Source organism: Pezoporus flaviventris, unplaced genomic scaffold, assembly GCF_033815535.1.
Source record: "Pezoporus flaviventris isolate CSIRO_AGI_PZ_B2104156 unplaced genomic scaffold, CSIRO_AGI_Pfla_v1 ptg000002l, whole genome shotgun sequence".
Taxonomy (NCBI): Eukaryota; Metazoa; Chordata; class Aves; order Psittaciformes; family Psittacidae; genus Pezoporus; species Pezoporus flaviventris.
In genome coordinates, this window is record NW_026892550.1 from 12,882,206 (window position 1) to 12,894,940 (window position 12,735).

The following is a 12,735-nucleotide window of genomic DNA, read 5'->3' on the forward strand; positions in this document are numbered from 1 at the left end:
GAAACACTTACTTCCTTATGATCAATTTTGAGAGGACACCAGTATCAACAAGTACCGAGGGATAACAAACGTTAACACAGTTCAGTACGCAGCTTTCCTGGAAACTAGTCATCCCCATATAGCCTACAGCAAGTGCCTCAGGACAGGCAAATTAGACTGGATTTGAAGTGCAACTAAATGCATCTCAAATGTGTTTTGACTGGTGAGTAGTTAAGGATAACACGGGTTCAAACTTAAAGAGGGGAAGTTTAGGTTGGATATAAGGAGGAAGTTCTTTACTGTAAGAGTGCTGAGGCACTGGAATGGGTTGCCCAAGGAAGCTGTGAATGCTCCATCCCTGGCGGTGTTCAAGGCCAGGCTGGACAGAGCCTTGGGTGACATGGTTTAGTGTGAGGTGTCCCTGCCCATGGCAGGGGGTTGGAACTTGATGATCTTAAGGTCCTTTCCAACCCTAACTATTCTATGATTCTACGTGGCAGCGAAGGGATACTTGCAAATTATTGGTTTTGGAAAACAAATTGCCACAGAACATTCAAGGCCAGACTGAATGGGGTTTTGAACAACCTGGTCTAGTGGAAGCTGTCCTTACCCATGGCATGGGGGTTGTAACTATATGATCTTTCAGGTCCCTCCCAACACAACCCATTCTATGATTCTAAGATTATATTTCCCAAGATTACTTACTGACCCATTCTTCCCAGCAAGGTGAGCCTTGCATTTAATTTTTTTCCCTCATATAGCTGTTTCCCAACAGGAAGAAATCTCACATTCAGCTACCAGAGAGAAGAATTCACGATCTGTTTGCAGTACTTACTGCTTATTTTTGTTGACAGATTGAATTTTTGTTCTTTTCACAGAAAGTTTAATTCCTTAGAATTCAATTTCCCCTTTTATGCAGAGGTATGGTGCCTGTCTGTCAAATTCTTTCAATTATTATTCAACTAGTTATTTTCACTACTGAAGTTACTTATTGTGGGCTATGATAACCCGATGCATTTACAGTACTTAGCGACCAATCTGCACTCTCAGTTTCAGCTTATAAGCATGTTTTACATTTATGTTCTACTGACCATAAACTGTGTCTACACTTACATTTAGACATACCAAAAGAAGCTTTTTTCACCTATTTGATCAGATAAACATATTTCAGTTGTGTGTATTTACTTACCCACAGTAGAACAGCACAACACAAACATAAGCTAAGACTCCCTGTACTTTTATTGAGCTTGTTACGACTCTGATGAGCTGTTTTAAAGACAAAAGTTAAGCAGTTAAAACACACAGCACATGATTATTACTAGACTATTTTAACAGACCTTGCTTATTTGGTAAATTCAAGAGAGAAGTAAAGTTACTTACATTAACAGAAATTTATTCTAATGTTCCCCCTTGTAGTGCTAACTATTCAGGGTTTTGGTTTGAGTAAGTATTACACTAGCACTTATTTGCAACTTTGCCAAAGCTACAGTCTGGTAATGTTTATTTCTCCACTGATGCTCAAGTAAAATACTGAGCAAAAACAACCCTTCCCAGAAGTCAAGGGCTGGAAGCTGAGTTAACAATTTTTGTGGAAAATGTCAAGAGATGTTGATGCAGTAAAACAGAATCAGTGTTTCAGACTATGCTAACATTCTGAACACAAAACTGCTTTGTGGGCTAGGTATATGAATCCCAAGATTCAGTAACAAATGATCCTGAAACCTCAGGTTTACCTCAGTATTTCACAGTTAGGGTTCCAAGTTAGCAAAGCACTTCAGTTTGTGTTAAAGCTAGTAGTGTCAGGGATATCATATCAGCACACAATTTAATTGAAAAAAGCATTTAAATTCTCACTGGATGTACTTTGCATAGTTATAAAAGAAATCATGATTATGACCCCAGCTGGTATATTTTTTTGGTGGCTTTTTTTTTTGGTGTGTTGCTTTTTTTATAAAATCCTATGCAAAACTAGGCAAAGTCTGTCAATGATATTTTACCCCACCTCTATGGAAAAAAATACATTTAAATTAATTCATATTGATACTCTTCCAGGAAAATGATGAGTTACCATCCTGGCTGGCAAAGCAAGGGCACATCCCCAGTGTTAAGATAACTGCTGCTTGTCTGCACGTGTGTATGTGGAAAGTCAGACCAGCTATTTACACAAAACATTCTGCAACAGTTAATTCAGAACAGAGAGCATGTGGACACAATTCCAATAATGAAGTAATTTATTTTATAGCAGCATGTCCACATAACGCGGTTAACTATTTCAAAATCATGTATTCCACAACAGCTCAGAAGCTCAGTGCCCCATATTGTCATGGTTTAACCTGGCAGGTGGCAAAACACCACACAGCTCACTTACATAAAAGAAAATTGAGTCATTAAGCATACCATTACAGGGAAAACCATGACGACTCCCATGAAAAACCTAAAAAAACTAGTACACGACTGTTAACCTTCTGGCAACCAGCTGCTTTGACTCTTCCGAATGAACAGGATAATTGCCAAAAGGAATAAATGTTTAATAAGCACAGATGTAGTTTAGCTCCACTGCTACAATCCAAGTGCTTATAAATTCTATAAAATTAAAATATATTTGATTTTCTATGAAGAGATGATAAACAGTAACATATTCATGAAGTTACAATTAATATGTGATGCAGATTACACTGAATGCAAACTCAACCTTGCAGCACCATTTCTGTGACTTCACATGATCATTTCATCCTCAAACCACAAAAATGCTATCTCACAGGCATATATTCTCAAAGTGAGATCTTACTGACAGAAAACTTACAGGAAAGATACAACTTACTAAAACAGCCAGTGGAAGAGGAATGAAGCCCATCCTTCTGGAAACCGAATCACTATAATCTGTATATGCCTAGGAAAAAAGAGGAAGAATGAACTATTTATGCAAAAGAATTAACTTGTTTTAGCTTGGCACACCCTCTAGATAAGAATCAATCTCTGCTAACAAACACTGTACTGGTATAAAGTGTACCCATTCACATTCTGAAATCCAAATGCAGTTATCTGTCCTCTCAGACAAAAATGTAATGCTACCATGACCGGCAAGATTAGCTTCAGCATTCTAAACCAAGAGCGACTGGAGTATAATACAAATCTCTAAATCAAGAGCAATTAGGACACTGAATCCAAATGCACCATGATGTTTCATATGCACATTATTACTAGCTTAGAGACCTTTTTGTATTAATTTGACTTTGATCCTCAAATACTGTACAGAAAAACCCATAACAGGGATAAAACTACAATTATCCATCATGCTAGTGACTTTAAATCATTGTGTGAGCATCTATAATTAGCCTCAGGATAATTGTGTTAAAGTAATTTTGAAAATATGTTTACATTTGAACTCCCAAAACACAACTACTCTGCATGACAGCTTTCATGCAGTATTAAAAGTCATGCCAAAGTTAGTGGCTATATGCTGCTAACTTATTTTCCACAGACAATTCCTAGGGAAAGGAATGGAGTTTTGAGAACTACAAACCATTTTTAAACATGTACAAATTATTTGTAACTGAAGGTGTCTAACTCCTTTATGAGGTATAACTACTTCATTCCTAGCAATAGCTGTTAAACATTCTCAAGAAAAGTATATAAATTATAATAATAAATTTCATTTAATAGGTAGAGCACTCATCCAGAGCAGTCACTAATAGTTAACAGACTCATCAAGAAAGGTATGCTGTAAATAATCTTCCAAAAACCAGTACTAATGAAAAACACAAGCAGTTTGTGTGCTTTTTAAATACCTATGTCACAACAGTAACATGCAAAATAAAAAATCCCTATACATCTGCACTCATAGTGAAGAAAAGATATAAATTCCGGATGAATACTGTACTTTGTTGCAACCCAATTAAAGCAAAAAAGAACAGTAACTGAAAATTATCTCAATGACATCTTGTTAAGGTGAATTACTTCCCATATATCTCAAAAACGTTGAAGTTGGTACAACCCTCACCTGACTACAAGTGTATTTGGAAAAGACTTCACAACAACATATTGAAGTGACCTTAACAACTGGATAAAAATAAGAATATATCCTGTTATCTCTGATTCAAAAGCAGGGTAGAATTTCAGTGCTGTAGGAATGTAACAGTTCTGCATTTAAGTGTTTGTTCCAGTATCCAGTATCATATTCTATAATACCCGCTGTAACAATTATGTTAGTTAATGCAAGATGCCTTCATTTTGAGGCTTACGTTTTTCTGTCGACTGCTAACAAGGTCAAATGCAAGGCTGGCTCTGTATTCACTGTAGACCTGGAAAAAATCCAGCACATCGGATGTGTGATTCATTTGTTATTACATTACAGAAGCAGCAGAGATATTAATAAAATATCTTCAGCCAGGCTGAAGTAGTCCAAGCCAGTTTTAGTTAGGTCTAACTACACCCTTCAACAGATGAGCCTACCTTTCCATGATAAGGTAACTTGCGTATATATACAACAAATAAACAGCACTATGCTATGTTTTAAGAATTGAATGAGACTTTATAAAGCACTTGCTAAACTTGAGGATCATCAGAAACACAAAGTAAGAGAAATCATGTATACTTTTTCCCTACATTTCATAATTGTTTTTAAGCTATGTGAAAGGTAGGACTGGGATGAAATTAAGCAAATGAAAGCTTATTTATATACTAAGCAAATGATCCTGTGAAACAAGGAAGCTGTATCAGAAGATAAATGTAGCTTATCTTTCTCTTTAAAACAGTTCTGCATATTAAGACATAAAAGCATCTATTTTAAGGATAAGTGGCAGGGCAGCTGCACTGCAGGTGTTCAAAACTTCTGAAAAAGTCTGACCTAGCAATCATAAATCTTTAGAACTTCTTACAACAAATACAAGGTTTGTTAAATAAATCTTGCAAAATTGTCATTCATGAGCCCCATCCTTCAGCTGTTTCAGCACACTGAAGCATGCTACACTCTTGGCTATCATGACTTCATTATTGCTCTTTTCCACACTCTCTGAAAGTAGGGCATGCATAAATGCCTCTGGCATAAGGGAGCTTATTAAGTACATCCATTAAACTTGTTTCTACACTGCACAATGTAGTTACTTTAGAGATACTGGAAAAGATAGCACTTACAAGTTCTGATCTCATTTCCTCAAAAGAGGTTTTAAAAGTGAAAAAACACTAGCTCATCACTACACAAATTTATCAAGTACATTTGAACTCGCACGACATGCAAGACAAATGGCCAGCGTATCATGCCATAATACATAAAAAGTAACCTCATCTACTGCTTTAGAAGCAGGACTGCACAACATGTATGGCCTAAGAATTTCCAGGAGTGGCAGATGAATATAACCTACTTCGTATTAGTGCTCCAGGGACAGTGGAAATGTGTATCTCTGAACTCAGATTCCACCTTTAACACCCAGGCAACAACAGAGGTTCAGCAGCCTCACAAGATGTTTTTCCTAAATGTTGAATTTTAACCTACAATCCATTCTGATAGGAAAAGGTACAAGCTCCATCTAGACTTGTAGAACAAGTAACTTTCTGTCAATTTAACTAGTGATCACTTCACAAAATCATCTGCCAGTTATGTGCTTTGTAGTGATTATGTGAACTGTTATACAACACTTTCAGTAATTTATGGATCTGGAACTGCTAATTTAAAAGCAGAGGTGCTTGTTCCACATTATAAAGATCCTCAGAAATCTATTGCATCAGGAAATTACCAAGTCTTCCCCCAAAAATCCTATACCTGAAAATAATTTTTACATCTTCTGCACTGGAATAGATTTCAATATTACCCCCCCCCAAACATTGGCAAAATAAACTACAACTTAAAATAGCACTCAGCATTCCAAACAGGATACCTACATCAGCTGTGATGTCATTGAATTTTGTTATAAAGGCATGTTTCACAATATCCACCGCAATTTCTGAAGCAACCACCATGCAAACATCTGGGAATAACACCCAAAGATGATCTGAAGGTTGGGAAGAAACAAGTTAGGCTATTTAATGTGATGCCAGTATACAGAACAAAAATTGTAACAATTCTGCTCAACAGTGAAAAGCCCTCAAGAGTCTGAAGAGTCTATAACTTTACATCACCACTCAGCTTGCAGTGTGCAAGTTCTCACTCATTCCACTGCTGCTCTAGAAACCTATCAACACTATACAATCACACCACAGTTAGGATGAGGTTTTAAAGCCCTTATTTTGTGAAGTTTAATCTCTGCTAGGAAGACAACCTTTGTATGTGATAGCAGATGTTCAGTATGTATGAAGCAGAGCACCTGTGATTTAGATGCTTAAGGTAAAATTTATGTAGACTAGTAATACACCACACAGATAAGGTCTTAAAACTGTTAAACCAGATTTTTAATAAAATAAATTTTATTCAATATGTATTCAATATAAAATCGTAAGTATAATCAGTATTATGAATAGAAATTTTTACATAATCTATCAAATTTCTATTTCATTAGCCGCATGAAATCAAGCTCCCTAAGGGACCCTTCACCCTCAATGTACACCAAGGAAACAGAAGAGCTGTGAAGAAATCATTCAAGATGCTACTTGAAACATAACTAGCAAGTTTGTAGCACAACAGTATATACTTCTGACAGAAAGGAGCAAGTCATCCTTATAAGAAAGCCAGAAACAGAAAAATGAGAATCTAAGGAATCTCTCAAATTAGGTTTCCTTAATTAAATGCCCTAGTTGTCTTTCAGACTGGGGAACGAATAGAAAGATACCGTTGTTGATAGCACAGGAATTTGTCATTCTGTATTAATTTTTTCTACTAGTTTACTCACCTGGATTCCATGAGAACTGTTCCATATTTCTTAGACATACAATTAACAGCAGCACGTAGTTGGTGAACCTCTCCTTTATGTCTAGGTAAAAAAAGAAAAAAGAAAAGCTGTCAACTCCAAAGAAACATTTATTTGCATACAGAGATATCTAATCACGCTGAGTTCTGTCATTTATTAAGTCTTCCTTAAATTATTTGATCAGATTTCAGGGGAGGGGATGATGGGAACCTCACCATGGACAGGATCTCTGCACTATGCTGTGGCCTGACGGGAGGTTTGTCCGATGCTGCATCAACTCAGGCTCTCCAGCATCGGAACAGACTTAAGTTGTGACTTGCTATCACCTTCCCTAATGCATTAATAAAACAGACTTGCTATCACCTTTTCTAATGCATTGAGTCACCTTTCTTGAATAAAGTTTGTGTATTTCTTGTGCGATTCAAAAAGAACCAGCACCTCCTGGTGCAAAAATGGAGACAATACACCTGCCTGCCATTTCAAGTTACCAGCAAGGCAAATTTTGTTTACTACAGATTGCAGATATCCAAACTGCTATATACTGGATCTAGTGGTGGGGTGGTGGAAGGTATTTCAAGACAACTATTACAGCTTAGTTAGAAGGTGTCTACCAGACTTTCACAGCACCACCTTTAAAAGGGACAACAGGATACATTAGCTCAGTCATCAAAACCATATAACTGTAACACAAAAGCAGTCCGACTTGAGAGTGAGTCTTAGGACTTGCCCTCCCAGAACAGGCAAAGTTCTTTTTTCTCCTTTGGTACCCTATCTCCAGAGAAAACCCATACATCTTGCTCCAGGAAGGATCACGCTTTTTACTGTACTAAAAAGCACACAAACCGCAGTCACCATATTCTAGTATAACAATATCCCTAATTTTAAAAACCAAGTTTCCAAATACTGGCAAGCCTGAGGGAAAGGTACAAAAAAAACAAAAGCAACTACTCCTCCAGGAGACGGGAACAAAAAGCATGAGAATTCAATCAGAATGAGAAAGCATGCACATTTACGCATGTAAAAAGGTACATTATGGGGTACATAAATTCATCTCTTAGTATGGGCTGGAAAAGGTCAAAGGAAACACAAGTTTCCAAAATGGAACAGGTGGCATATGTACTGGGGAAGAAACAAAAAAATCCTTCGGTAAAATAATTCTGAATACCAAGAGAAAACAGGACACAGGTGAAGTCCTAACCTGCCAGTAACACTCTAACAAGTCAAGTACATTCTTCTACGCTTCTGAAATCATCAAATACTGTCCAACTACCAGAACACAGTATTTTCTGATAAAGCTAGTTAAGAGATATCAGTTGGTACTGTCACCAGCAGATTAATATGCAGTCCAGTATTCCTTGATCTATATTCTCTATCATACCCATTGACAAGTCGAAAATAACCACTAACTTCAAGCTTTTGCCCAAAATCTCAAAAAGGTTTCATCTTGTTATTTCCTACACTGCCATGATCATCATCAATGATCATCAATGTGTAAGACAATACACACATCCCATCTTCAGTGCTTCAGATCCCACTTGAGAATTTCTATCTGTACAGGCCTCTTGGGGAAGTAAAGACCTTAATTCAGGCCTAAACACGAAACCATGTTTCAAGCAAGTCCTTCAGACATTTATTACCTGCTCAAAATATTACCTCACCAGTTGTCAGGATTAAATTGAGAAGGGAAATCTTTGGCCTTAAATTTCCTCTTACACTGTAAAAATAAACTTCCATAAAAATTTTCCTCCCAGTAATTTCTGAGACTGGATGACAGGTTGACACCTGTATTTCCCCTCTGTTTATTTTTCTTGTTCTTACTGGCCTGCCTTCTAATCTGTTATCTCTGCTGCCACAGCTGTTCAAGGCTGCTTGGAGTGAGAGGAATGACTGAGGCTGCTCTTCTCCATCCACATCCCTCTCATCAACTGGTTGTCAGACTCAAGCACAGGAGAAAGGGCATCCAGCAATAAACCCAAATGATTCAGAAATTAATATAATTTCTCACCCTTATGGAAAAGGGCAAAAAAGGCTCCAAGATATCCAAAACAACCAATGGTAATTAGACCTAAAAAAAAACAATAAAAAATGCACTTTTTTCTAGTGGTTCTGTGCAGTAAAGCCTAAAAAAGGACTGTACTAAGCCAAATCAGATTTTAAATATTCTTCACCCCATTTACATTAACCCTGCCATTCCAATTCAAAAGGAATTCTATGCCCATATTAATAACACATTCTGCCCTTCTCTAAATCCTTCTGGGAAATACAGACATTCAGTTTAAAGGACCGAACAGATTGCCAACAAAGACCAAAAGTTGAATTGCTGATGTGTTACAGGGTATCGCCACTATTAAAACACATGTAAAAGACTACAGAAATGGATGAAGTTGGAAATAAAGGATGTTTCTAGGACAACACTGCATCTACTATGGACTAGTATAATTAATTAGCCAGTATCTCACACAGTTGATTACTGAACCCATTCAGACAGGACCTGAACTCTGAAGAGCTTAGGTACCTGGCAGTGCTAGCTACAAAGAAGGGCAATGAAATCCCAGGAACAACAATTCAGAAGTGGCACTTCTACTCGCCCAAGTAGAAAGTAGTCCTTAGAGCTCCTATTAATTTCCTTCCAGATTCCCCGACACATCATGTAGGAATCCATAGTCAGGAAGGAAAACACAATTTTGATCATGTTAATCTCAAGTGTTCATATGTTTAGATCAAAAGCTGATTATAAATCATAGCATGTAAGAAGTGAAACATGGTTTACATCTAGGCAAATGCTGATATACTTTAGTGACAACCACCTCTTAACAAGTGACCAGAGCACAAGACAGGATCAAAGACTGAACAAGGAATCATCAGAGGCACTGATCTATCTTAAATACACTCCTGCCCCCAAATCCTTCATCCTTAAAACAAACAGCTGAATTAGAATAATGGCATTAAAAAAACTAAAGCCATATGAGAAAGCAGTGTGAATTCCAGTGACCAAAGGTAAAAATATTTTGTTCAATATTTTGATCAAAGCCAAAAGAGACTTTTAAATCAGGCACAAAACAGAAAGAACAGAATTAACGGAAAAAAAAAAAAAAGACATTCTAAAGAAAAAAACCCTGAAGTTTCTAAAGCTTCAGAATAAATACGTTATTTTTTTTTGAGATGAGACATTTAAAAAAAAAATCAAGGAATAATCAGCCCAAACAGCCAACTGAAGCCAACAGCACAGTGCACTGCATGTAATGTACTACTTCATATGATGTACAATTGTGTCTTGTGAAAAATTTATTTTAGAGCACAGCTTGAAATTAAAATAAGACACTTGAAAGCATAAAGGAGGCAGCCTGCTGGGCTTTCAGTAATGATGAAAGAGCTTCTCTTTATAATTTTAGTCTCTTCATTCACTAGTCCTGAACCCTACAAAACTAGCTATATCAAAAAGAGAATATACTATTTAAATGTAAAGAAATATTTCTTTCTGCTACAACAAATATACAGTTCTGTCTTCTGTATAGAAATCTCTTCCAATGGCCAGTGTTTAGACTGCCTGGGTGTACATAAATTTTCTAGTAAAAGTCAGGCGACAAAGTGAAAGTACTTTTGCTACAGCTGAGAAATGAAAGCTGCTGGAGCTGATATGCTTGAAATCACAGATTCCATAGCTGCAATCTCAAGCAGGTACACAAACCCCAAGATCTTTTCTGACCTGCACCTAAAAGATAACAGGTTTGATTTTCTTATATAACTGTGTAACCCATGTATATCATGTGTTCTGTTCCATTAGTTTTTATGTACATGATTCACAGCTCTTTTAGACCTGAAGTTTTACTCAATTAGCTGTTACAGCAGAATTTCAAATGCCCATACAAAGGTGAGAAGGATCACTGACTCCACTGCACTAAGTTCAGAGCTGGAAATACCAGGAAAAACAGCATTGCCATAGATCTGCCTGCTATCCACTAGCCAGTGCTGAGCACAATGCCAAGTGAAAATGATTTAATGGTACTTAGCTTCTGTGTACAATTTGGTACCTTTTCACTGAATTTAAACCATGTGATTGAGAGAACAGTAACATTTTAGGAAGAGTCCCAGAAAAGGTGGGGCAAAGGGTCATCTATTCACTCTGTCTAAGCTTAATCAGCTACTGTTGGCATTGTTGCCCAACAGCAAAGATTGCAGACCTGAGAAAGCTGCTAGAAGAAACCAAGAGGAAGGCGGGAAATATATAGGGGAATATATAGAGGAAAGCACTGTATTTAGTGCTTTATTTTAGCACTTTAGTCCAGCCATGCAGTTGCAGCACATTGTGTTCTAGGCTGCACACGACAATCCAAAGGCTAATCGGAATCTCAGGGCACAAGACATAGCACAGTGTAGTACACCAATGCAAGATGCACTACCATTTCAGTTGCAGGAAATAAAACATTTAAAGGATGACCAAGTTATCAGAATACATGAATTGAAGCAATACTGATCCATTCCTACAGAAGCTGTAACACAGTAAACATGTTTAAAAGAGGTGAAAACCTCTCTAAAAACCCGTCTACGTTGTTTATCTATGAGAAGAAAAACATTGCTATTTATAACCATACTAAGAAGCGTTCTGGGAAAAGTTACCTGTTTGAAGGGAATAAATTAGCTTGTTTTGTACACTCTTCTGTGTATGTACTCACGTACTTCTATCCCCGTATGGTATAATGAATGTCATCACATTTTTCCACCAGGGAAAATAATGGGAGACCTGACATTGCTATTACAGGTTTTCAAAAATCATGTCTAGCAATAAAATATTGATACACATTTCTTCTAGCACACTGTTGCAGGTGCTTTTTATGGAGGAAATGACTAGCCACTTCTAATAGCAGTCCCTCATTTGTTTCAACATTTAAATCAAGAAAGAGGCCTTGCCTTTCAATAGGAGAGCTGGGTGCATACCTGTAACTATTTTCTGCAAGTACTGTGATTAATGCGAAAAAAATTTAAGAAAACTCATCTGTTTTCTGTATTTTAGCACACATCACTTTTGGATGTTCTTCTCACTGTAAATTTAAATACATATAATTTAAAAAATCCAAGTATTTAAATCTTGGAGACAAAAATACATACTCTTAATATAGACAAACATCTTACCAACCCAGCAGGAAGATTATTTTGGGGTTTTTCTAAGAATTTACAGGGTGGATGAAAATTCAGTGCTTATTTTTCAGTTATGTGACATATTAAAATTTTTGTAAACAGTCTGTCATCCAAAGCGTCACAAAACAACTGCCATTTCATATCTGCATGTAATATTATTGCAGTTTGCAATTAGACAAAAATCCCATCAATAGCCAGAGTTCAAAACCTGAAGCGAGTCTTCCGAAAGTTTAACTCTGGATAAAAAAAAAATCCAAACCAAAATCTGGTTTTAAAATAAGCAGCTACATTATTAATATTTTTTTAACCTACTCAACATTTGAGTTCTTTGGTTTGAAAAACTAGTGGTTGGAATTGAAAAATACTTTCTATTTTGCTGGCTTATCTGTATAAATAGCTTTGACCAGAAAAGTCATATGCACAAAGTAACAGAAACAAGTGCGCTCAAAGATCAGAAAATATTACAAGCAAAGAAGCTCTAAAACAACCTTAAAGTGCAATCTCTCCTATTAGTTCTGAAACCAAGAATTCGACAAGTATTTCAGATGGCTGACAGAAGTATTAGAAATAGAAGTATTAGAAAGGATATCTGCTTTTCCTCATAAGACACCCTGAGTAAGAGTTCCCGAATTTAATACTAAGCATCAGAACAAGTAAGGAGTGTCAGAAGCATAATGTGTTTCCCAAGTACTGTTATGTTGATACCATGTCAAAAGATAGTCATCACTGGTAAATCCTTCATAAGCTAACTACTTCATCATTACAATTCTTTTTAGGGATG

At 36.7% G+C, this 12,735-nt stretch overlaps 1 protein-coding gene across 2 annotated transcripts in view; it reads right to left on the bottom strand.

Moving 5' to 3' along the window:
- Positions 1–12,735, bottom strand: part of TAPT1 (transmembrane anterior posterior transformation 1) — a 49,083-nt gene that overhangs the window by 7,435 nt on the left and 28,913 nt on the right. For both annotated transcript variants that reach the window (XM_061469687.1, XM_061469698.1), the window contains 5 exons: positions 6,801–6,881; positions 5,857–5,966; positions 4,221–4,280; positions 2,801–2,869; positions 1,169–1,245 (listed from right to left, as the gene is read on the bottom strand). In XM_061469687.1, coding sequence (XP_061325671.1) covers positions 1,169–1,245; positions 2,801–2,869; positions 4,221–4,280; positions 5,857–5,966; positions 6,801–6,881 — 397 coding nt within the window. The remainder of the gene's footprint in view (positions 1–1,168; positions 1,246–2,800; positions 2,870–4,220; positions 4,281–5,856; positions 5,967–6,800; positions 6,882–12,735) is intronic.